We start from the raw sequence: 27,484 nt of genomic DNA on the forward strand, positions 1-27,484 counted from the left end.
TAGGAACGTAGTTACGTTTGCCACGCCCCCTAGCGCGTTTGTCCCCGCCCCCTCGGCCTCGCGCCACGCCCCGGCCGGGTTGCCCCGCCCCTTAGGCCGTTTCCTTGCCCACTCTGCAGCGTGTCCTAAGTTAGTGAGTCGCGATTCCCAAAATGTCGCGCGTGGTGTATGCGGTAGCGGCGGCGGCGGCGAGAGCCGTAGGTGAATACCGGGAGCCGTCACGGTCGCGGTGGGGCCGGGCGTGCGGGACGGGAAGCCGAGGGGCGGAGGAGGCCGCGGGGCGGTGGAACACAGTAGCACAGCAATGACCTCCTTGTCTGTGAGTCTCGCTGCCGCCCAGGGAGCTGTTTGCAGTTGATGTCCTTTTTATATGTGTGCCAGAGAGAAGGGGGAACCTGCCCGGAGGGGGCAGGTCAGACAGGGACAGAAGGAAGTGAAGTGAACGCGGGAGAGACTGAGTGTTGTTTTACCTCACCTCATGAGAGACGGGGGAAAAACAGAAGAGAGGACAAGTCCTGTAGAAGGCTTGATGATTCCAAGCATGTCCAGTTCCTGGCTGGAGACACCTGATGGTCGATGGTGTAAAGTGTATGAAGGGAGCGTTTTACCCACGTGCCCTAATATACTAATTATCTTGTACGTAAACAAGAATGATAAAATCGGAGGGATTTGGAAGTTCCTTGAGTACACGCTGCCTCTGTTGTCATTTAGTAGCTAAGTAGGATCAGTGATGGCAGATGTTCAGGTTTTCTAACGCTCTCACTTTCTCCTTTTTGTCTTCTTCATGATGAGGGCATTTATTACCCTTAATCTGAGATTTCCTGTTTGGAAAAAGTGCAGAGTGATAATGGCCCAGGGTTACTCCTGAATGTGTGCCAAATCCTTCATTCAGCTAGCTCCTTTGAAAAGAGTTGAAGGGAAGGAATCTTCGTTAATACCAGATTTCTCTGCTAAAAAGTGCTCTCATTCCACCTACATGACCTATAGTCCAAGTCATCCTTTGATGTTCCATCTCTAACTGAATTTGTTCCCTTTTTTTTAATCCCCCCCCCAGCTTTTCTCACAGTTACAAAATTTCTTAGTTCATTTAATGTTACAAGTCACCAGAGCTAAGTGAGGAGCCACATACAAAGAAAAAGTGCACCCAAATAGGTGTAGGTGTCTCGGCACTTAATTAGGTTAAGAGAGGTTGTGTGTGTGTGTGTGTGTGCATGTTTGTAAAAAATATAACAACAGACACCACAGTTGGCAAAATGAATTTCTAATTAACAGATGATACTCAAGTTTTTCTTCCTTTTTTTTTTCCATTGGCACTGGGATTTGAAGTCAGGGCTTCACTCTTGCTAGGCACTACCACTTGAGCCACTCCGTCAGCCCAGATACTCACTTTTTGATAATAACAGCCCTATTGGTCTTGTTAGCCTTGGTAAAATATAAGTCATCTTACCTCACATACCTTTGCAAGTTGATCTTTGCAAAAACTCATAAAACAGAGTTGTCGCTTAGCAAGCTATCTCTTAGGAAGTGTAGGTAATTGTTCATACGGTATCATATCATATCATATCATACCAATGATAGAAAAGACTGAGAATCAAAAGAATTGTAACCGGATGCCAGTGGTTTGCGCCTATAATCCCAGCTACACGGGAGGCAGAGATCAGGAGGATCACAGTTCGAAGCCAACCCTGGGCAAATAGTTCACGAAACCCTATCTCAAAAAACAAACAAACAAAAAAACCATCACAAAAAAGGGCTGGTGGAGTGGTTCAAGGTGTAGGCCCTGAGTTCAAGCCCCAGTACCATTTAAAAAAAAAAAAGAATTGTAAAGGCTTACTTAGCATGTGCAAGGCCCTAGGTTCACCCCTCACCCCAGCATGAAAAAAAATGGGGAGCAGTTTCTGCAAATGAGAGTTTAACATCAACTTTGATGTTGGACAGACCTGGACTGGGGGCCAAGAAGCTTTGCCACTTGGTGTGATGTTGAGAATAATGACTTAGCCTCTGTTAGGACTATTTTCCTCATTTCTAAAAATGAAGAACAGTATTATCTATAGAATTATTGTGAGGATTAAGTAAAATAACTCACCATTATAATGATTATTACCATTATCTTTCTTTCATGGTCATGAAGAGTAAAACACAGAGTCATGCTTTTGTCTCATGTCCTCCCACTTCAGTGTTTGTGATTTCACAATTTAGTTAAGCAGAATTACAGATTTAGGCAAGATTACATGGTAGCATAATTCTAACAATGAAGTAAACCCACAGGTCTGCACTGGAAAGATGAGGTAAAATCAGCTAGCTTTTTCCCATAGGATTCCATCCTGACTGATGATAAATCCTAGCACCTGGAGAATGCCTGTAGACTATTGGAGGCATATCAGCATTGAGCCACCTTGTACATACGGTTTTTTTCCCCCACCATTTTAATGTTTATAGACTCACATCTATAATCCTAGCTGCTCTGGGAGGATCACAGTTTGAGACCAGCCCAGGCAAAAATAGTTGGAGAGACCCCATCTCAATTAATAAAAAGTTGGACATGATAACATACTCCTATCATTCCAGATACATGGGAAGTGTAAATAGGAAGATCATGGTCCAGGATGGCTGTACACAAATGCAAGACCCTATTTGAAAAATACCTAAAGCAAAAAAGGCTTGAGGCATGGCTCATATGGTAAAGTGCTTGCTTAGCAAGCACAAAGCCCTGAGTTCAAACCCCAATAACACAAAAAACAAACAAACAAAAAAACAATGGTCATGAGCCATGTAGGTGAGTTGAGGGTTATAAGCAACTAATCTTTAACCCAGAAAGATTATAAACCTTTATTTCTATATCAAAAAAGAAAGCAGAATAAACTCTTATTAGCAAAGTAGAGGATATTAGTAGTCATTAACTATTCAGATACTACCAACAATATTCTTAAATCAGAACCTACATAATAAATTTTCCTGAGTGAAGGGAAGTGAGTGGTCTTCTTGTCATAAAAAATAGTAGTAAACTGTAAGCTAATGAATGAGGCAGTAAATACAAAACACTGTGCTGAGGCATTTGCCAAATACAAATTATCTTAGCTATTGAACGAGATTGTATCATGAGTGCGGTACTGTGAATAGGGGAAGTGTGCAGTAAAATTGTCATGGGGTCCTTTAAGAGCATAGAATGGATTAGCAATCAGATGATACCTTTTATAAGCAAGTTATTAACCTTCCTGAAAGTGCCAATGGTGAGAGTCCTTGGTATCGTTTGGTGCTAGGCACTTTTTTCACTAACCTCATGACCCTCCTGTGAGATAGATACTGTTTTCATTTTACACACACACACACACACACGTGTATGGAAACAATTGCACAGAGATGTTGAGTAACCAGTTCAAATGACACTAGTGGCAAAGTGAAAGTTTGAACCAAGGCAGTTTAGCACCAGAGCCCTATTCTTAACCTTAAGCTGCACTACCTTTTATGCAATACGTAACCTGAAATCCAAAGGTGAAAATATGTTACAGATTGTGTGAACGTTCCACAATTTTACAAATACACTAAAAGGTACTGAATTGTACCCTTGAAATGAGTGAACTATGATATGTAAATTGTAAATCTGTTTTTAAAAACCTGTTAAGAAACAAAACAGTATTCACAATTTTATGACACTTCATATACAAAGTTAACATCGAATTTCTTTTCATAGCACCCTTACAGCATTTGAGTATAAACTCTTGTGCTAAACCTTTGGTTATTTGAAATGCTAAATCTGAAATGAAAGAAAAGCAATACTATTTTTAAGTCAGTATAGTAAAAGTGATTAGTGAGAATATGGTTAATGAGAACCAATACTAAAGGAAAGATAGGAACTAAGTTAACATACACATCAGCTGGTGCTGGTGGCTCACTCCTGTAATCCTAGCTGTTTGGGAGACTGAGATCAGAGGATCAAGGTTCCAGGCCAGCCGGCAAAAAGTGTGGGAGACCCCATCTTAACAGAAAATTAGCTGGAGATGGTGGTATATCTGTCATATCAGCAGTAGTGGGAAGCTTAAAATAGAAGGATCAGGGTCCTAGAGTGGCCTGGGTAAAAAGGAAGACCTTGTCTCCAGTATGACCAGAGGAAAAAGGGCTCAAGGAGTAGAATGTCTACCTAGCAAGGCAGTTCAAAATTCAGTACTGCCAAAAAAAAAAAAAAAGAGTTAACATACACCAGATTTTGTAACATACTTATCAGTTGTTTACCAGATTCCTGATTTAGCTAGTTTCTTAAATTTCTACCCCTTTGCATTCAATTTTTTAACCCTCCTGTATTTTATATGGCTGTTCACAAAGCTATACGTTGTAGTTTATTTATATATAAAGTAACCGTATTTGAATAATGACAAGTTATACATTGTGTATACAAAGTTAGCCTGATTATGGTAATCATTTCACAATGTGTATGTATAACAAAACTGTACATTGTACATTCCCAATAGAAATCATTTCTATTTGTCAATCATAACTCAATAAAACTGGATAAATATATATATATTGAAGTTATATGTGTATATATAATTTAAAGCGCTGAATTCCCTGTTCCCCACCCAGTTTGCTTGGTCACCCACTGAATTTCACTGCTAGAATCATCTCATTCTCCTCCTTTCCTCTTCTTGTTCTTCTTCCTCCTCCTCTAGGTAAAGTTCACATAACATAAAATTAGTGTTAAAATGTACAGTTTAACAGCATTTATTACATTTTCCATGTTGTACAACTCTCACCTTTATCTAGTTCCAAAACATTTTCACAACCCAAAAGGAAACTCGTATGTATTAAGCAGTCACTCCAGACCCTGGCAACCACTCCTCTGCCTTTTGTCTCTGTGGATTTGCCTATACTACAGGTATTTGATGTAAATGGGATCATCTAATATGTGATATTTTGTGTTTGGCTTCTGTCACTTAGCATAATATTTTCTAGATTGGTCCATGTGTCAGTACTTCAGATCTAGGTCATAGTCCATTGTATGAGTATAAATGATATTGCATCATTTGTCTGAACATTTGTTACAAGTTTTTGTTTGAGTTTCTATTTGCAGTTGTTTGGGGGTACATTAAGAGTGGAATTGTTGTGTCATATATTCTGTGTTTAATTTTTTGAGGACCTATCAAACCCATGACAGCTGCACCATTTTTATCAGAAATATACAAGGTATCCAGTTTCTTTAGTACTCATCCACATTTGCTATTTTTCTATTCTTGTTGGTGTGAAGTAGTATCTCATTATGGATTTGATTTGCCTTTCCTTAATCATTAATGTTATTGAGTATTTGATGTGTTTGTTCGTCATTTTTATATACTGTCCCTTCATTTTAAAGAAATCAAATTGCTAGATCTTCACAGGTATCAATCATATTTTTCTATCCAGTTTATGCTTTTTAGAGACCAAGTAAAACCAATACAAATTGACCTTGCCTTTCTCAAACAGTTACCTTCTATAGATAAGACAAATCTAGGTAGCCTCAAAGCCTTAATTTTTATAGCATATAAAGATGCCTGCTGTCTTTTATCCTGCTAACATAATAAAGACTCTTTTTCCCGTTAAAGGAAAGAGAACCTGTTCTAGGGAACCAAATGCTAGAATGTTGGAGAGAAAAGCTACAATGAAGCTTCCAATAACATAGTTGCTTGGCCTCCTTTTTAGTGCCAGAGGTTTTGAAATGTCCCTAAAGCAAACTGTCATAGGGTATCAACCTTTGCTTTTACTTGGACACCCTGTAGCTTGTTCCTTTGGCATTTCCATATGTTCCTATTGCTGACAATAGCTGCCCCATCTCTTGTAGAGTTAACTCTGATGAGAAAAATTCAGAGACACCTGAACTCAGCATTTGCTATTGCCCTTAAAGTTTCATAGACAAAACAAATTATTGATGTGCATGCTACCCAAAAGTTCACTGACCCCATCTATCTACAGTTTATTTAAATACGGGTACTGTCGTTATTGAATATTCATTGTAAATTGCACACATAGTAAAGATGCAAAGAAAGAAGGCAGGAGAAGCTTGATCAAAGATTTAGCTGGTTGATAGCATTTGTAAAATTCATTTTCACCATGTCCTCATGAGATAGGTTTGGGTTATCCATAGAAAACTCTGCCTGCCATTCATCTAGTGAACCATCACTGTAGGTCATTAACAATAAGAGTGGGTGGATTTGTTGTGCACTTACTATGTATGTCTGCAACTGTATTATGGTTTTGGCACCAAGTATCTAATCTTTATAATAAAACCAGCAAGTTAGATATTTAGTGAGTGGTACTAATGAGTTTTAAAAATGGAGATAAGATAGAATAGAAAACATCAGAGCACATCACTGAGGGTTAGGTGTACTTTTTATGGAGTTCAGTTTTAGTTGTACATTTATGGCTACATATGCTGGGCTTTAATGCACTTGGATTTCATAATAAAAGAGTGAGTTCATAGACCCTGATTACATTAACCTATTGCTAATGAGAACCTTTGGGGCATAGCCTAAGACTTTCTGAGGCTGAATTTTGCCTTCTACTGATTATAATGGTCTTAAGTGAAATAGTGTTACTTTAATTTCCTTATTATCAAAAATTTCAGTTAAGGCTCGGCATAGTGCTTCATGCCTATAATCCCAGCACTCAGGAGGCTAAGGCAGAAGATCACAAGACTAAGGCCAGTCTGGGATATAGTGAGACCCTATCTCAAAACAAAAAATTCAATTAAAGGGATTTTTTGTTAGCCAAAGCTCTGTGGTATTAGGAAATGTTTCAAGTGGTTCTTATAAAAGCTAACCATCTAGTACTTAAAATATGATTTCATCTTGCTATTTCATACTTTTAACTAACTGGTATAGTTTTGCATGACTATATTTGATTCATGCATGTATATAATTCTCATTCTGGAAGTCTGTCTGTTAGAGCCCAGTGTTTAGGGGAGTGGGGAAGTAGAGTAACATGGGGGAGGACCATCAAGATCTTCAGTTACTGAATGAAAAGGGCATCTTCACGTAGAGAAGTTCTGCCTTCAGTCCTTCAAAATTATAAAAGGAAGTAATTTAAAAATCTAGTCTCACACTATTCATAGTAGCCAAGATATGGAATCAGCATAGATGCCTTTCAACAGACAAATGGATAAAGAAGATATGGAATATTATTTATTCATAAAGAAGAATGAAATTATGTCATTTACAGGAAATTGGGTGGAACTGGAGATCATATTTTAAGTGAAATAAGCCAAGTTCATAAAGACAGATATCACATGTTTTCTCTCATTTGCAGATTCTAGACACACACGCAGCATGAATATCAATGTGGGACTGTGGAAGGGATGAGCAGAAAGGGGGGAGAGAAAAAGAATAATAGGCGCTGAATAATGCCCAAGTATGTTACATCTTTGTATGAAGATGGCATAATGAAACCCACTAAAAACTTTAAAAATGGGGATGGGAAAAGAAAGATCAGTGCAGGGGGTTAATCTGATCAAACTGCTGTATGTCCATGTATGGAAATACCATGGTGAAACCCCTTTGTACAATTAATATGCACTAATAAAAATCTGGTCTTAGAAGAAATCCTCCTAAGTTAAGTGCTCCCTTGATCTTTGCTTGTTTTTCACCCAACAATTAGATGTTTTCCTTTGTTGATATGCATATAAAATTCACATTTAAAGTGCTGTATAGATAGTCTTTTCATGAACTTATTACAAAATATAAAACAAAAAATGTGTATAGGTAAGGAAGAAAATTGCTTGCTCTTATCATTATGTATATGTCATATCACTGTCACCTTCAAACTTGCCCCACTGTGAAATGCAGAGATTGGTGAATAATTCTTATGTGCAGCTATCCTTTAAGTTTTACCAGGAGCTACTCAAGGCTCACAATTAGCTGTTTAATTCTAGACAAATAGCTTTTTATATCTTGGCAGAACAGAGTGAATAGTTTTGGTGTAAGTTTTCCACTTATCTCTCCTGATTTACTTTCAATAATTTAAAAAATAGATAGATAAATAATTGATCTTTACATGTGTTGTCTGGATATAAAATTAGAAGGGCCCTAATTTTCAATGGGTGTTGAATTTTTCAGGGTTTTTTCCCAGGCTCCACACTCTACTTTCAACAGGGAGAGCTTTCTCCACATCACAGTCCTTGCATCAAGTGGCAGGACCCGTGTGGAGCCTGGGTCGACTCAACCATGTGGCTATTGCAGTGCCAGACCTGGAGAAGGCCAGGGCATTCTATAAGAACATTCTGGGGGCCCAGGTAAGTGATGCGGTCCCTCTTCCTGAACATGGCGTATCTGTTGTTTTTGTCGACCTGGGAAATACCAAGATGGAACTGCTTCATCCACTGGGAAGTGAGAGTCCAATTGCAGGCTTTCTGCAGAAAAACAAGTCTGGAGGAATGCATCACATCTGCATTGAGGTATTTCTGTAATTTTAATGTTGGTGTTGTAACTCTCTGCTTAACAAAGTACCTTATCATGGTATTGTCATAAGAAGCTTTTATCAAGCTCCTTAAGGAGAATGATAGTATTAGTCCTTTTCAAAGGTGAAGTCATATACATATATATGAGTATACATGTACATATATGTATATGATCTATGTGTATATATACGTATATTTACATATACATATATATTCTCTTTCCCTCTAGACAACTATAGAAATAATATGAATGTATTTTATTGAATGTAGATTCAATGGCCCCTGAATTGGGTAAAACATAGAGTCTTTGCTCTGGGACTTACTGATCATAGATGACCTCCCATGTAATAGGAGTCTAACTGCTTTCACTATCATAAGGCAATTAGAAACAAGTGAAAAGACTTTGTAAGTAAGAACTTCCATGCACATGCCAGGGTCTTTTTTGTCATTTGATGCCGGGGATTGATGCAGGGCCTCACACATGCTAAGCACATACCCTACATTGAGTGACACCTCCAGCCCAAAGTACTCTAATTATTTTCTGTCCTTAAAATTCTAGTAATTTGTTCCTCATTACAAAAGCAATACATTTTCAGTTACCAGCTGTGACTTTAATATCTTCTAAATTGCATTTGCTAACAATTTCTGAGAAAACATGAAGAAATGTTAGATAAGAATATTCTGGTTAGAGACCTGTAGATATTCATGTTCAGATAACTGCCTTTTAGAATACCAGCAATACCAAGCAAGCTTCAATTTAAATTAATTTGATAGGACAATTGTTTTGCTAGAATCGATGGCATAATTAATAGTAAGTCCTTATTCCTAATCTGGAAGAAAGGTGGGAGGTGCGTTGATGATAGAATGAAGTCAAGAATGTATTCAGATATGAGAAACTACAATGTGTAGTCTAAGTACATGGGATTCAGCACTGAGTTCTTACTCCTGGATCATGTCCACAGATAGAAGAGACAGATATTTAAACAAGCAACTACAGTACCCTGTGGTAAGTAGAATTAACAGACGTGTCTTCTCAGTCACACAAGGGAGGGGTTGATTACTTCTGGCAGGTCAGGGAGCTGGGATGGTCTCATAGGCATAAGTTACAATGACTGTGAAGGAATTTTCCAGATGAACAAGAGGAGAAAGGTATTCCAGGCAGAAGGGAATGGCATGTTGGAAGGCATAGAGTAATCATAACAGCTAGCACGACTGAGCTCTCTTTGGCAGAATCTGAAATGCTCTACCTGCATTATTGTCTCTAATTCTTACAGCTACCCCACAAGGGTGCTGTTGACTCCACTGACAGGTGAGAGAACTGACACTAAGTTAACGTGCCCATGTTGGCATTGGGTGTCACTGGCCTAACTGTGCAAGGCTGGGCTTCAACGCAGATTTGTTCTAATTCTAGAACTTCCAGTTATCAGGCCAGTTGCCCTCACTCTGTTAATGGAGTTTGCAGTTGGAGTGGGGGATGTTAGACAGAGATCTATACAAAACCTCGGGTTACTTTTTGCTTTTTGCTTCAGGTTTTATCAGTAGACCTGAGAGTTTGTGTAAGCCCCCCAGGATGAGAACTAGGACCATCTGCCTTTGAATCTACTCTCCTTCCTCCCAGACTGCATGTCTGGGTTCCACATCAAGAGAGCCCGTGGCTTCAAAGGAGGCCAGCTGTGAGTTAGAAGTCCAGTTAAGTGGGAGTTCAGTAAAGTAACAGCAAATTCTAAAGTAGAGATCAAAAGAGGGAAATGAAAATGAATATGAGTATAAAATGAGGGTAAGTAATAGGACAAGGTGTGAAAAGTGCTTAGTTGCTACTTTAGTGTGACACTCATCTGTCATCTTTCTGCAACCTCCACAAAAAGTAAAGTAGTTTAACTAGATAGATCTTATTTTCCTGTTTTCAATCTAAATGTGCAATGTCCCAGCAGCTCTTAATCTGTAACACATGGCTTTCAGGAATGTTCCAGGCATCAATGTTTACCAGCAAGAGGGAAGGGAAGGCTGAGACAGAATACAGACAAAGCACCTTTAAGCTAGACATTATATCTATCACTTCTGCTCATATCCCATTAGCCTGAGCCTAGTCACATGGTGCGTGTGGCTGCAAGGGAAGCAGCGGAATGTAGTTTATGGCTAGGCAGTTGTGTGCCTCACTAAATCTTGAGAATTGCTGTCATTTAAAGGAATAAAAGAAGGCCCTCAGTCTGTGCCACACATGGTACCTTTCAAAACATGGTGTTGCCAGGATAGCATGATGGTCTTTCTGACTGAAGAGCTGCTGTAAGATGGGGACATTTATTGTTCTTTTTCCCCAACAGTGACAATCTGTGGTGTCACAAGATGAAGGGGGTTTAGTTCCCTGACCCAGCAGGTGGAATAAAATTTCTTACCTTCCCTTGGACAGGGAATACCTTTTTTTTTAATGAACCTGTTGAGATTTCAAGTTTCATTATGTTACAAGAGTGTAACTTGGTCTATTCTAGCTAATACAACTTGGGTCTGGAATTGTCTTTAAAAGTACAAAAAGTGATAGCACCAGTCAGAAAATATTTCTTTGGTCATCCTTCGAGTTACTGTTACCACGTAGCAGTAGCATTCAACAAACATTTCATTTGGTCAGGATTTTGTTGCTCAAGATGTTATGGAGAGCTCTGCTGCATGGTTCTTGCTTGGGACCTCTCAACGTGGTGACAGATGTCAGAGGTGACTGCAGTGGCGTCCCAGATGCCCTGCCAGTTGATGTAGGCTCACAGTTGGAAGCTCAGCTAGGCTTCCAGCAGGAGCACCTACAGATGGCTTCTTCAATTCCATGAGCTAAGAGTAGTTGATCTTCTTACTCATGAGTTGGCTTTCCCAGGGTGAGTATCCCAACAGGACCAGGCAGGACTACATGGCCTCTTTGGACTAAGTCCCACAGCAGAACATCTGTTGTTACATACTGGTCAAAGGGAGATTGTAGGCTGGTTAGATGCAAGGGGAGTCCCTAGATCCTGCTTATTAGTGGGAAGAGTAGTGAAGAATCTGTGGTCACATTTTAAAAGTGCTCAAACCATCAGTACATCATTGGGTTCTGAGCAAAAGGAAAACGTGAAACTTCTTTAAAAAAAAAAAAAGAAAAAAAAGCTCTGGTTTTCAAATTGCCAGAAGCAGGAAGTAGGGACCAGCAGCATTCTCACACACACACACAAAGCAGATACAACCTATCTAACCTTTGTAAACGTAAGGAAGGAGACTCAAAATTATTGGTACTTCAGCTTTTTCTAATGTTTGGGTCATAGGCACCATTCAGAGATGTATTTTTTTGTCACATGACTTTCTCAAACTTGACCACTACCAGCATCCCAAAGAATGGCTCATACAATTCCAACGTGGTGAGTGAAAGGGTTTAACAGGGTAGAAGACTATGGAGAGCTCCATCTGCCCAAAGTCTCCAAAGTCACCAACACCTTTCCTCCCAAACTTCTATTTCATAAGGCTACAGTGGAACTGATCCAAAACTGGACTTAGCCACCTAGCATTAAAGCAGCGAAGGTGCCTACCAGCTTAGATTACAAGGCATAAACAAAGCAAGCCTCTGGGAAAGCTGTGTGCTCCTGTGTACTCTGCCCTTGCTCTTATTGGGCATGCTGCTGTTTCAGCAAACACTATCTGACTATGGGAAGGGATGGCTGTGTTGTGTTCCAGTCTGGCACACAGAATGGTGAAAAGGTAGCTTGCTGTAAGATGCAGTTACTCTGACTAGGATTCAGAGGACTAGTCTTTGCCCACAATTCTTTTATAGCTTTATAGTTTGTTGCCATTTATTTCATAATGCTTTTATAAAGGTAAATCCACCTATTGGAGAATTGTCTTTCCTCTGTGATTTCTCAGGTCTGTTATGAGGATGTTCCACAGCTTTTAGTTGGCTTAACAAAGATTTTTAACAACATGTCCTTTTTCTCATACATGCTTAAATCATTTTAAGCATGTTTTCATCATTTTTTTTTTCTTTCTTCTGTCAAGGTTAAGTTTTGATTTACATTTTCTCTTGTGAAGTTTACCTAAATGTCTATGTTCATGTCTTGCCTTTCACTTGAAGTATAAAAATCATCTTGTTCAGTTTCTTGTCTTGCTCATATATAGACTGAGTTGTCCTCTGTGTTCCAGCCCAGCTTGCATTTGCATGCCTTTCTCTGCCTTCTGTGTGAAGGAACAGCTTCTGGTGTTGAGTAGAACCAATCCTGTTTCCATGAGATAACTTAGCCAGACAGCAAAGTATGTCACTGTGAAAACCTAAAGAGAACCACTGGAAATATTTATGTATTTTATACATTTGTTCTGAGGTTGCAAAAATATTTAAATGTGTCCATGCTAGTTGATTAAAAGTTTCTGCTTAAAACTCCTAACATCCCTCTTCTAGAAGGAACCTTTAGGAAACCCTCACTCCCCACCCAGTTCAGCAACTGGTACCTAGCATGCAGTGGTCCTCTTGGGCTCTATTCCCGCATAAAGTTCCTAATATTCTGTTTAGTCTTTGTCTTTGTCTATATTTTTCTGATTGTTAAGTATTTTCAGCATCACTAACATTCACCATACCAGGTGCTGGGCATGATTAGTTGAGCAAAATATTAGGTCCCTGCTGTTGTAGATCTTGTCTGCTTGCTTCATTTATTTACAAATACCCTGCATTTTCCATAGAAGAGGTAACTAACTGAAACATAGCCTACAGGATACAAAAGGACAAAAAGTCATTGTGCAAGCTAGAGCAAAGATGAAAATCTGGGCCAAATAAAGCTAAGGTAAGTTCATTATACCTACTGGTTCTGCCAAATTCTACTTTCGAGTGGTCAAAACAAAAAGTGAAATAAATGGTAGGAAGAGTAATTGTGGCTCCTTCCCTTCCTGAAGATGTTAGTCAGGGCAGAGCAAAGTAGTTGTTCATGATGGGGAGAGCTAGAGTGGTCCAAAGCAGGGTGTTGAGGCCCCTGTGGGGTGAGGAGGGTATTAACAAGTGAGAGCTTCTTGCCAAGGGAAATCAGAAATCGGGTAGGGTGCCCATATGTAGGGAGAACCAGTGCAGGGCACTGAGCATGGCAGGATGGAGGCTTGTACCCACAGAGGTGGCCTGGCGTAAAAAACCAGAGTAAGGAAGGTATTAGCGTGGAAGGCCAGCCTATAACAGGTGAATCATTATAGTGTCTTTCCCTTCTCCCTCCTCCCACTGCCCCACTCCCCATCACTGTTCTTGTTGGTATTAGGGGAGGAGGCCTTTGTGAAACAATTAAGCCATGCAGGTAGAGCTGTCATGGGTGGGATTAGTGTCCTTATAAAAGACCCCAGAGAACCAGGTATCAGTGACTTACCCCTGTAATTGTAGCTACTTGGAATGCTGAGATCAGAAATATCATGGTTCAAAGCTAGCCCAGGCAAAAACTTTGTAAGACCCCATCTCAACCAATAGCTGGGCACAGTGGTGCATGCCTGTCATCTCAAGCTACATGGGAGGCTAAGATCAGGAGAATGGTGGTTCTAGGCCAGCCCAGGAAGAAAAAGTTAGTGAGACCCCCATCTTAACCTATAAGCTGGGTGTGGTGTCATGTGCCTATGTCTCAGCTACACAGGAAGCCATAGGTAGGCCTGGTCCAAGCCAGCCTGGGAAAATACATAAGATTCCATCTGTAAAATAGCTAAAGCAAAAAGGGCTACAGGTGTGGCTTACATGGCCAAGAGGCCTGGAGTTCAAACTCCAGTACTGTCCCCCCCCCCACTCAAAAAAAAAAAGCAAAAATTTCACTTTTAAAAATAATTGCATTCTAGCCAGGTATGGTGTTCTTGTACCTGTAGACCCAGCTGCACAGTAGGCTGAGGCATAAACATTGCTTGAGCCCAGGGGTTTGAGGCCAGCCTGGGCCACATAGCCCTGTCTCAAAATAACAATAAGAAGAAATCCATTCTCATTTTGGTTTTACCATAAGGAATCATTCTACTAGTGATGTCTGTATTACCAGTTTCCAGGTGTAGGGATTTTATGGAATGGTAAGATTTCTAGGAAACAAAACAAAACAAAGGGTAATTTGATGCAGTTTTAACTTTCTCTGTGATGAAAACTGCCCTCTAATACCACCACCATTTTTATTTTTTTAAAGAAGGGCAAATATAAGGTCTCTACCCTCATAGAGTTTGTCTGGTTGCTTCGTTTATTTACAAATGCCCTGCATTTTCCAGCTTCCTCTCACTACGCCCCACCTCCTAAAGGTTCCATCATTCCCAATAATGCCACAGGCTGGGAACCAGCTCTTCAATCCATGGATCTTTGGAGGACCCTCAAGATCCAAAGCATAACACTTGTCAATTAAATAAATCTAGGATTTTTGTTGTTTATTTTTTGTTTTTAGGTAGTACTGAGGTTTGAACTAAGGACTTCTCACTTGCTAGGACTTCTCTACCACGTACCTAACCCCTTCTGCTCTATTTTTGAGATAGGGTCTCACTTGGACAGCAATCTCTCACTTGGATAGAAATCTTCCTGTGCTTCTCCTTTTGTACACTTCCCACCATAGTTGGGAAGCACACATCATCACACCAACCTTTCTTTCTTTGTTTTTTTGCCACAAACTTTTTTTTGCTCAGGCTGACCTGTAACTGAGATCCTCCTGATCTTAGCCTTCCAAGTAGCTAAGATTACGAGTGTGAGCCACAAGTGCCTGCTAATTTTTACTTTTAAATGTTTTACTGTCAACTGGTGAATATTTCAGTGGAGACCAGCATTTGGGAAACATGGTACATAGCCACCAGCAGACACATAGCAAATACGGAAGCTTAGGTCACTAATAGGCATCCTCTGAATAATTCCCAGGAATACACAGGAAACCTCTGAACCCCATGCAAAGTGAGAACAGTGTTACACTTATGTAACTCACTTAAGTTTTAGCTTCGAGGGGAGAGACAATTCTAACTTAATTCTAACTTTTCATTTTAACTTTCATAGATTTAAGTCAATTTGAGGATTCAATTCATTCATTACTGACATCATTATAATTTTATGTAAAATAAAAGGCCTGCTCATTAAATCAATCAACATATCATGTGGCACATTATGACTTGTTCCTAAAATTTTACTTGTTTATAAAACTGAAAAGTATATACCTTAAGGTTAAAAGATTCTATTTATCCAACAACTTGCCTTCCAGTAAACAAAACTGCATTGCTGTTTTCAGAAGGGGCAGCTGAGTACCAAAGAAGAAAAAAAATTTACTTGAAGATTGTGAATTCTGATTGTGACAATACAAACATTTTTTATTTGAATTATTGCCACTTAATTTTCAATGTCAGAAATCAGCATAAACTTCTAGACACATTGACACACACAAAAGCTGATAAGAAGTTGAAGTGGAAATCAAGCAGCCCTTATTTTCACTAATGACATTCAAGGCCCTATCTGATGCACAACTGTAATTGTTCAAAGGACTATAAAATCAGTTTTAAAAGACTATAAACAACCCATTTTTAAAGATGGGTTTATTATTGACCATGTTACTTTCATTACTTCAGGGAACAGATTTAATTTTCCAAATCAAATTGCTTTGCATTTCTTATACCCATTGCATGTACTTTCAATTCAGAAAATTAAGACATGTTTATTTCATTCCTTTTATTACTGCCAAACAAAATATTCAGAGTATTCCTAAAATATTGTAAATTTTAGAGCAAGGCTAACAAAAGGATGAATAATGGTACAAGATCTTTAAAATCAAAGTTAGTGAAAGAAATAGAAATAGATGCTAGTACAATATCAATTAGACACTTTTCAAAAATAAATCTAACTTAGGAAATCTTAGAAGTGTTTCTTCAAAGTATTTCTTGCATTAATATATTGAAAAAGCAATATATTAAAAATTAGGATGCAACATGAGGTATTTGTATTTTGGTAGAATGTGCTATAAATTAAAATATTCATGATTATATGTAGAATAGGAGTTATCAAAAGGGCACTATGGAAAGAGTCATTATATCATGAAAAAATTTTCAAACATGAGAAGTAGGACAAACACTGTAATAAATTTCCCAATTACCATCACCCAGTTTCAGCAGTTTTCATGATACTGCCACACCTAGTTATCTGTCATTTTTTCCTTTGTTAAGCCATTTTGAAATAATTTTCAACATGTTGTTTCACCCTTATTTAGTATGTGTACCTAACAAATAAAGAACCACAGTGACATCATATCAATCAAAATGAAAGGTACATCTTTACAGGTGCCATCTATCCACAGTCTATAAGTCAGATTTACAAGATTGAATTATCATTGTCTTTTTATAGTTGACTTGTTCTAATGAGTTTTCTCACAAGGTCCGGTCATCTCAAATTGTGATTAATCTCTTCAGGCTCTTTTTAAAAAGGAATGATTAACATCTTAACAGTATGATACATTTGTTAAAATTAATAAACCATTATTGATCCATTGTTATTAAAGTGGGTATTTTATTCAGATTTCCTTAATTTTCATCCAATACCATTTTTCTGTTCTAGTCCAAGATCCTACACCACACTTAGATATTTTTTCTCCTTGAGCTCCTCTTGCCTATGACAGTTTCTCAGACTTTCCTTATTTTTGATGACCTTGACAATTTTGATGGTTTCTAGTTGGTAATTTGAGATTGGGTCTGATGGTTTTCTCCTGCTTAGATTGAGGTTATTGACTTTGGAGGAGGAGCACCTTGGGGGGGTGCCATTCTCATCACATGATGTCAAGGACATAGCTGTTGATGTGACTATAGATATTAACCTTGATCCATGGAGGTGTTGTCATATTTCTCCACTGTAAAGTTACTCCTTTTCCCCCTCCTCCATACTGTACTCTTTGGAAAGAAATCAGTATGTGGTGCCCATACATAGGAGTGGAGAGTTATATCAACATGCAATTGTGGATGTTATGTTTTTGTTCTTCAAATTGTTCTAGCTTTGGCCACTGGATCTCTTTTAGTTGGCTCTTGTGTCCCTTTGACATACCTGTACCATTTTTTGAGCATTCTCCTATTTTCTGGGACTACAGGTATTCTGAATTTGTATCCTTTGCTCTAGCTCAAGAACCAGCCATTTTTCCAAGAAGTCCTGATTCCTACTAATGGAGAATAGTATTAAAAACTAAGATTTGAGTTCTGGGCATGCTTATTATTGGGATGTCATTGGATCTAGGCCCTCTGAGTCAACACAGCAAGGACATACATGTGTGTGTACTATATACATACACACATCTATAAGGATTCCTATATCTAGCCATGGAGAGTTCATGAGATGTCATACTCAAATACTCTTGAACTCATACTCGTATCTCCATTTCTAATCCATTAGCACATGGACCACATTAGTCTTTTCCCTTGCTTGTCTATATTTCCCCACTCCAACAGTGAGAAACAACTTGGCTTTTACCATCCACCATCCATGTTCTGGCATGTATAGCAGTTGTATGAGTTACTATGGTTACTGTAAAGAAGTACCACAAACTGGGTGTAGTGCTATGTAGTTATAATCCCAGCACTCAGGAGGTTGGGGCAGGAAGATTGTTAGTTTGAGGCCAGCCTGGACTACATGGTGAGACCCTATCTCAAAAAAAAATATTTAAGAAAAAGAAGAAAAGGAAATTTGGTGGCTAAAATACGAGACATTTATCCTCTCATAATTCTAGAGGTAAAGACATATGGAGAAGAGGCAGGGTCAAAAAAATAGAGAAGGAAAAGAAAACAGAGTAGAGCACAAAAGAAATGAAGGACATGGTCAGAAGTTTTGATAGTATGGAGTCCCAGGAAAGGAAGAGAGAGAAAATAGAACAGAAGTAAAAATGGAAAAAATACTCAACAAAGACACAACCTGTCTGATACAAGACATCAACCTACAGACGGAAGAAGCTCCACAACTATAAGTAGAGCAAATAAAATAAAATCACACTGTGCACAGACTATCCAAGCCAAAAAGCAAAGGTGAAGAGAACATCATAAAAGCAATAGGAGAAAAAAAGAAATTTCTTTTATTTTTTTAGAATAACATGGAATGACATTTGTAAAGTGCTAACAACAAAAACCCTGCCAATTTAGAATTCTGATTCCAATCAGGACACTGTGACAGAGACTGTTTTAGACTGTTGCATAAAACAAACAATGTAGACAACATAGAAGAAACAACAGTTCTCTGGGATCATGCCTGAAGTAGCACAGAATGCTGATCCCTGAGAGAGGCGGAAGCGAATAAGAGGAGCCCTACAATTTCCCAGCTTCCAGGCTGTAGTTTCAAATCTGCAGGGAAGGGAGGGGAAATACAACAGTCTCCCTCAAGTGGAAGAGCTAGGAGTTGGGAATCCGAGGAGGCCACTGTGACTGATTTAGAGCTCACTGCATGAAGTGCCAGAAAGGAGGGAGCTGCCTAGAGTGCCCTGAGATCGGCAGAGCCTTTCACATCTCCATCTGAGAACTGAGCAGGGCATGCCTGTTAGGAAGCCACCTGAGCCTCTGAAGAGAACCCATTAAAGGATTAGAAGGAACATACCTCACACTCTGATGGCAGCACTTTGTTCTTGCCAGTCATAGTGGAAACACTGTCTCATGGAGCAGCGGGTGGAGTACTTAGAAACACTGCCTTAGTAGTGAGGAAAATTAGTCCCGGACTAAAGGCTTTTCCAATCCCACCTTAAAAAAGCAGGGAAAGGCTTAAGAATATTGATGAGAGTATTTAAAGTAAGATTAAAATTGGCGATGCCTGACATTAATAAGGATTAATTTTCCTCACTAGGGATGATCCCTACGCCAGCTTGTGTGTGTTCTGTTCTCAAAGAGGGGAACAGACTAGCTGTGGTATATTAGTATGAAATGAACCATGGTCATCATCTGGCATGATGGTTTTGATATATCCATGAAATTTAAAAAGAAATGTTACAGAAAGATACGTAGAATGTGCATCAATCAAAGAAATCATAGTTTATCTGTGGTAACATTTAGTATGCATCCTCACCAGTACCAGCTTTATTATCCAGTATAAAATTCTTGGCTCTTCAAAATGAGATTGTGTAAATGTGAACATTTGTTAGATCTCTGTGATGGGTAGATAGGTCTCATATTACTCTTGTGCTTCCCTTTATGTCTGGAATGCCATTAGATATTAGACCATTAAACTCTGGGGTGATTGAAGACTGCCTAGCATGGTGGGCATTCATGTCACACCTTTTTTATCCATTACTGCTTCCCAGTCTAAGAGCGTGACTTTTCAAGACAGGAGAATTTCTTCATCATATAAAGATACATTGGCTTATTTCCTACACTGCAAATAAACATGAAACAAATAGAACTGATTTCAAAGAGTTGTAAAATTATAAAGGTTTGGCTTTTTATGAGAGACTTGTTATGAGAGTAACATTTTGATAGCATGTTAATGATTTTCATGTGTTTCAACTTTTAATCCCAAAGATAATCAGGTGATTTGAGATGGGGAGGCTTGGGGATCAGGATAACACTCATTTTCTGATACCTACTATGTGCAAACTGTGCTAACAGCTTTTTTTATAATAAATTTTTATTAGGATATATTCGTTATACAGGGGAGATTCATGGTGACAATTCTGATTAGACTTATATCGTACATTAGTTACATTGTCCCGATCTCTCCCCCTCAGCCCTCTCCCTGACCCACTTAAAGCAATTCCAAGAGGTTTCTTAGTTCTATTTCAAATAAGTGTATGAAGTCCATCAAACGTATACCCTCACCTTAATCTCCTTTATTCACCCTTCTCCCTCCTGCTAGTACTAACCCCTCCCCCGCATACACTGTACCTATTTTACAGTCCTGTTTTTTGTTATTAACATTTAAGTTGACATTCAAAGGAGTGTCTCAATGTATGCCAGAAAGTACACTGTGAGTGTACTTTATTTTGGTTCATTAAACCCCCTCCTTTACTCTCCCTTACCCCTTTACCTCCCACCCCCCATTTTTCAAAAGCTTTCAATACACATCCTTATATCCGCTACCATCACAGATGTTAGATTTTATGATATTATTGATGCTCTGTCATTCTCTTTTCCTTTCCCTCTTTCCCCGAGTTCCATAGAGTAGTTCCACTGTTACAAATATGCTCTACATCTGAGTTTGTATATGATCATGCTTGTTTTTGTGTATATGTTTATCTTTTGTATTTCTCCTCTATGTATGAGGGAAAATATATGGCTTTTGTGTTTCTGAGCTTGATTTACTTCACTTAACATGATGTCCTCCAGTTGCATTCATTTACCTACAAACCAATTGTCATTATTCCTTATAGCTGAGTAATACTCCATTGTGTATATATACCACAATTTCTTGATCCATTCATCAGTTGTAGGGTACCTGGGTTGTTTCCAAAGCTTGGCTATTGTGAATAGTGCTGTGATAAACATCAGTATATGGGTGTCTCTACTGTATGCTGTCTTACGTTCTTTTGGGTAGATGCCCAGATGCTAACAGCTTCTTATCTCATTTTAATCAATAGTCAATTTATATGGTAAGCCTCTGTGTTAACTAGCTTTCCATCACTATAAAAAATATTCGAGATGATTGAGAGTAAAGTTCTGGTTTACAGTTTTAAAGGTTTTAATTCATAATTGACTGGTTGCTTTGCTTTTGGATGTGTGGTGAGGCATCATGGTGGGAGTACATGGCAAAGTAAAGGTGCTAATCTGATGACCAAGAGAGCAAAAGAGGGAAAGGAAGAGGAAGGGGCATGGGTTCCACTATATCCTTCAAGGGCATCCCTCCACCACTATAACCTAAAGACTTCCTTCTCTAGTCCCCATGTCCTATGGGCTCCACCACCTCCCAGCAGCACCACCCTGGACAGCAGCATTTGCCATGTGACCTTTTGGGGAACACTTAAGATGCAAACTATCGTTTCCCTGGTATAGAAGTCACTGGAAAAACAATTTGCCCAACACAACAAGGGAATTGGACTTTGAGCACGATAAAAGCGAGAGCACACAAGGAAGGTGTGAGGATAGGTAAGACACTTAAAAGATTAGCTAGCATTTGTTGCCCTTAACACAGAGAAACTAAAGCAGATACCTTAAAAGCAACTGAGGCCAATAGGAGAAGGGGACCAGGAACTAAAGAAAAGGTTAGATCAAAAAGAATTAACCTAGAAGGTAACACACATGCACAGGAACTTAATGTGAGTCAACTCCCTGTATAGCTATCCTTATCTCAACTAGTAAAAACCCTTGTTCCTTCCTATTATTGCTTATACTCTCCAACAAAATTAGAGGTAAGGGCAAAATAGTTTCTGCCAGGTATCGAGGGGGTGGAAGGGAGAGGGAAGGGGCGGAGTGGGTGGTAAGGGAGGGGGTGGGGGCAGGGGGGAGAAATGACCCAAGCATTGTATGCACATATGAATAATAAAACAATAAAAAAAAGCAAAAAAAACCACAATTTGCCCAATATCACCAATATTACTGGCAAAAGAAACTATAAGGTATGGGATACACAATTTAGGTCGTAAGAGGAATCGTTTACTAATGGTGAGAATTCTTTGGCATTGAAGTTGGTCACCTAGGAAATTTAGCAACTTTTATTTCTCTGAAAATGTTAGGCATAGTGTGTGCATGCGTGTGTGTGTGTGTGTGTGTGTGTGTGTGTAGTGCTGGGGGTCAAACACAGGGCTTTGCACATGCTAGGCAACTATTCTACCATTGAGCTATACCCCTAGCCCTTGCCCTGTCCAAACACAGAGGAAATAGTTTGATTAAATGCTCTCAAAGTCTCTTCTGAGTCTAATAGTACTATTATTTGTTTATGTTATGATTTCATATGTGTTCTTGTTTATTTCCTTCTCTCAAGGTGGATAATATAAATACAGCTGTGGTGGATTTGAAAAAAAAGAAGATCCGTAGTCTAACTGAAGATACCAAAATAGGAGCACATGGAAAACCAGTGATTTTTCTCCATCCTAAAGACTGTGGTGGAGTCCTTGTAGAACTGGAGGAAGCTTAATTTACATTTTCAAGAAAATTAGTTGACTTGAAAAATCTTTATTAAACACTTATCAAGTGTCTTATGATACTGTTCCATCACTTGAAGTTTCAAAGTTAAAATGAAATTACAGAAAGATTATGTACATATATATGTACATACTCATTAATTTGAATTTGGAGCAAACCTTGATTACTAAATATTTCAGGAACATTAAATTTGTGTTCATAGAAATAAATTCTCTTCTAAAACAGAGTGACTACATTATGTGAGCTGTACACAGGGTGTGGGTGTGTCAGATGGGTTGTATACACACAGAAGTTGTTTGGGACAAAGGTGTTTCCAAGGTTTAGAACTAAGTTTGTAATATAGCTTTTATCAAAGTCCACAATTTATTTTTTATTAGCACATATTAATTGTACATATTAATGGGAATCAGTGTGGTATTTCCATGCACAGATAGCATGTGCACTGATCAAATCCAACCTTCCTTTTTCCATCCTCTCTCCTGTACCATTCCCAGTCCCTAGTAATCACTAGTCTACTTTCAGGTTCACTTTTGTTAGCTTTCACATATGAGAGAAAACATGTAATACAACTATCTCACTTCTGGGTAAATATTCCAAGGAAATTAAATCAGCATACTAAAGAGATATTTGTGCCCATGTTTATTCAGTGCTGTTCACAATAGCTGAGGTATGGTGTCAACCTAGGTGTTCATTGAAGCCTAGATACCTATCTGCAGGTTAATTGATAAAGAAAGTTTGGCATGTATACACAATGGAGTATTATTTAGCGATAAGGAAGAATGAAATCCTGTCATTTCAGCAAAAGATGATAGTAAGAGGGCATGTTAACTGAAATAAGCCAGACACAGACAAGTACCACATGCTGTATGTATAAACTAAAAAATTCAACTTGCAAGGGCTAAGCTTTTCTAGAGCAAATTGCTTAAGGGGTCTTGTCTCAAAATATTTGCTCTTTAGGAACAACTTGTCACAAGTTCCTTTGGGACAAAGTATTTTGGGTGTGTGTGTTAGATGTACGAATGGGAAATTTTGTGGAACAATTAGCTGAATGAAAACGTTAATCAGTAGTAATTTGTAGAGCTTAGATGTAGAACACCATAACAGGTCCTGGAGGAATATACAGAACAGATAGAAACCCACTGCTGAGAAGCCTGTGGTACAAATGGGAAAGCAGCTGTATGAAATAAATGTAAATACTTGCAAGAGAACATATGAATGAGTTAAAAAGAAAGGAACATCTCAGAAGATGAGCTTAGAAGCACAGCAGATTTTTAGTCGGACTCAAACATATTAGGAACAACTACCAGTTGAATTGCAGAGATCACAGACAGATGAATGGGGAGTGTAGAGTAGGGGAAAGTGGATTGTGGATTATTGGATATTGAGAAAATCAGTAAGTATGTAGACGCTTACTAAAGACAAGTATATTGTACTTATTTAAAAGTTATACCATTGTCTGATGTGTGGTTCATCAGTGTATGTTGAGGTAATATTTAAGATAACTGTATCATGGGGGGAGTCTAGTAAATGGAAATTAAATGATGGTTAAACTACCCACCTTCCACTTGAAGTGTTAAGTGTTGATATTAGTAGACAGGAATAAATTTGTAAATATACAAATTTTTTAAATGATCACTGAAAAAAGGTACAAAGACATTCACTCAAAATATAAATGAAAGTAGAACTGAAGAATGCCCAAATGTCTCACTTGAAAACAGGTAAGGGGAAATTGAAAAAAATGAAACAGTAGAATGACATCCTGACATGAGTAATTACATTCAACATAAATGTTCTAACACACCAATTAAAAGACAGATTGGGTGCATGGATTGAGAAATGACCCAACCAAATGCTATCCACAAGAAATTGCTTAAAATGTAATGATATTGGTGGGTTAGCAGCAAAAGGATGGAAAAATAGATACCATCCAAAGAAAGCCAGAGTGGGCTGTATTAATATCAGACTAAGTAGACTTCAGAACAAGTGAAAATTATCAGACAGATGTATTGCATAGTAATAAAAGGGTCCAATCACAAGAAGACAGCAGTAAATTATGTGCCCCAAATGACTTGTTACAAAACTGACAGAACTAAAAAAGACAAATTCATAGTTATAGTTTGTGACTTCAACACTCCTTCTAGTAGTGGATAAAATCACTGAACAAAGAGTCAGCAACTGTATAAAGAACCGAACGACCATCACTGACAAAGAATATGCTTTATTTTTGAGCATGTAAAGGACAGTCGCCAAAACAGACCATAGAAAATACTCTGTAGTCATAACCACAGTCAACCAGAAATCAGTAACAGAAAATGAGAAGTCTCCAAAAATTTGTAAGTTACCAAAGAGGAAATCTTGGGGAGTAAAAAATGTATTGAGTTGACTTAAAATGAAATGAAAATACAACATAATTTTTATAAAATTTGCCAATTTACTGATTTGTAGGTTGGTCACATATGAAACGTGGGTCCTTTCATAAGAAGGATGGCATTTGGTAGCAATATATGCAAAATAGTGTATGTGGTAGGTAGTGTTAGCCTCCTAGAATCCTTTTCTTCCTCAGTAGACCTCTGGCTTTGTTAGTTATCCACCCTTACCCTCTCTCACAAAGGGGAGGTTTTTACCTCAGGTAAAGCCCCAAGATTGGACTTAAATTCCATCACTTGCCAGTAATGGGCCCAAAGTTACATAATCTATACTTGGACAAACACCATGAAGTAAGGTTCCCTTATGAGCGTCTGGAGGTTTTCTTTCCCACGCCTAGGTTAGAAGGTGAGAACTAAAAGAAGAGATTGAACAAGGAAATGGGTAGTATGGTTGCTACTAGCAACCATCAAACAACCATGAAAAAAATACCTTTAGGATAATGATGATTCTAGCTGGCAAAATATACAGAAAAAAACTGTTATCAGTGACATTAAAAACTACACTTACTACTGAATAGTTTTATTTATAAGCTGTTTTAAATTAAACTTTTTTGCTAATAACATTTCTTTAAAATACTAATTATTCAGTACATTTACATATTTTTAAAAGCTTGATTTGAATTATAAAAACACAAGTAAAATAATTGCACTTTAATCAGTGCTTTAGCCATATCTGTTTGTAACACCTCATTATTGCGTTTTTTGAAAAATTAATTTTTTTAGTAGTCATTTAAAAATTGTTTACACTTTTAGAAATTGCAATTTATAGTTGTGTAATGGAGGTTGTTGACATATCTAATTGACCTTTTTTTCCTTTTAGACAGTTTTCTAGTGCAGTTTTGGGTTTATAGCAAAATTGAGCAGAAATACCTTCACCTGCTGTCACCACCCACACAAGAGTAATAAATTTCTCACAATTGATCCACATATATTGATATATCATGCTAAAGTCTATAGTCTGCATTGGAGTTTGCTCTTGGCATTTAATATTCTGTGAGCCTGGAGAAATATATCATGACATACATCCACCATTATTAAAGTTTCCCTCCCTAAAAATCCTCTCTGCTACACCTATCCATCCCCTCTCTGCCCTCCCACACCCTGTCAACCCCTGACCTTTTTACTGTCTCCACAGTCTTGCCTTTTCTACAATGGCATATAGTTGGAATCATATAGTATATAGCTTTTCCAGGTTGTCTTTTTTTACTTGGTAATCTGCATTTAATGTTCTTCCATATCTTTTCATAGCTTGATAGCACTTCTTTTTAATACTGAATAATATTACATTGCCTGGATGTACTAGTTTATCTGTTGACCTACCAAGTCCATTTTTGTTGCTTCCAATAAGGAATAAAGGTGCTAAGTTTGTTTTCTTTCTTCCTTCCTCCCCCCATCCCACCTTACTCCCTGATATTGAGACTAAACACAGGACCTCATTCTAGGCAAGTTCTCTACCACTGGAGCCATGCCCTCCAACCCAAAACTGCAAAATTTTTCATGTGGGCATATTTTCCAGTTCATTTGGGTCAATACCAAGGAATGTGATTGCCAGATCACATGGTAAGAGTACGTTTAGTTTTGTAAGAAACTGCAAACTATTCCAAAATGACTGGCATTTTGCAACAGTAGTGAATGAGAGCTTGTTCCATGTCTTTGACAGCATTTTGTCAGTGGTCTGGATTTTGACTCTTCTAATATGCATGGGATAGTATCTCATTCTTTTTTAATTTGCACTTCCCTAAATGACATGATTCAGAGCATATTTTCATGTGCTTATTTGCCTTCTGTGTATCTTCGGTGAGGTGTCTGGTCAGATAGTTTGTCCATTTTAAAAATTAGGTTGTTTTCTTATTGTGGAGTTTTAAGTGTTTTATGAGTTGAATAACAGTCTATTTTAAGTTTCTCACAGTCACTGGGATGACAGACACATGCCACCACACCCAGCTTATTTTCCAGTTGAGATGGGGGTCTCACAAAATTTTTTTCCCTAGGCTGGCCTGGAACCACCATCCTAATCTCAGCCTCTTGCATAGCTTGGATGACAGGTACACACCATCACCACTCTCAGCTATTGGTTGAGATGGGGTCTTGTGGACTCCCTGCCTGGGCTGGCCTAGAACCACCATCCTCCCAATCTTAGCCTCCCAAGTAGCTGGAATTACAGGCATGAACCATCAGTGCCCAGCAAAAAGTTTAAAAAATTTTAAAGACCGTTTATCAATTTTTTCTTAAGCTTCTTTTCTTTCATGGATCATGCTTCTGGTGGTTTATCTCTGAAGTGTCATCTCAATACCCAAGATCATCTAGGTTTTTTCCTGTTATCTAGAAGCTTCATAGCATTGCATTTTACATATAGGGCTATGCTCAACTTTGAGTTAATGTGAAAAGTGAAAAGTGTGTGGATGACTGTTTTTCAGCAATCTTTGTTGGAAACTATCTTTGCTCCATTGTCAAAGATCACTATATTCATGTAGGTCTATTTCTGAGCTCTATTCTGTTCTGTTGATCTGTTTGTTCTTTCATCAATCTGTACCATATTGAATGTTGTAGCTCTGTAGTAAGGCTTGAAGTCAGGTAGTTTCAGTCTTCCCATTTATTCTCCTTCAAAATTATTGTCTTTTTTTTCCCTCTCCATTTCAACTTTAAG

The 27,484-nt window shown here is 38.4% G+C and overlaps 2 protein-coding genes across 4 annotated transcripts in view; both read left to right on the plus strand.

Moving 5' to 3' along the window:
* Positions 1–64: 64 nt before the first annotated feature.
* Positions 65–27,484, plus strand: part of Apba2 (amyloid beta precursor protein binding family A member 2) — a 306,198-nt gene continuing 278,778 nt past the window's right edge. For both annotated transcript variants that reach the window (XM_074061687.1, XM_074061691.1), the window contains exon 1: positions 65–201. The gene's annotated coding sequence lies outside the window, so the exon portion shown is untranslated. The remainder of the gene's footprint in view (positions 202–27,484) is intronic.
* Mcee (methylmalonyl-CoA epimerase) lies at positions 73–22,637 on the plus strand. Of its 2 annotated transcripts, none has more exons than XM_074061692.1 (3): positions 73–201; positions 8,079–8,416; positions 22,251–22,637. In XM_074061692.1, the coding sequence occupies exons 1-3, from the start codon at positions 153–155 to the stop codon at positions 22,401–22,403; spliced, it is 540 nt and encodes a 179-aa protein (XP_073917793.1). In that variant the 5' UTR covers positions 73–152; the 3' UTR covers positions 22,404–22,637. The 2 variants fall into 2 exon arrangements, with proteins under 2 accessions (XP_073917793.1, XP_073917794.1); XM_074061693.1 differs by having other exon boundaries at positions 8,079–8,254.

This window comes from Castor canadensis, chromosome 19 (genome assembly GCF_047511655.1).
Source record: "Castor canadensis chromosome 19, mCasCan1.hap1v2, whole genome shotgun sequence".
In the NCBI taxonomy this organism is placed as follows: domain Eukaryota; kingdom Metazoa; phylum Chordata; class Mammalia; order Rodentia; family Castoridae; genus Castor; species Castor canadensis.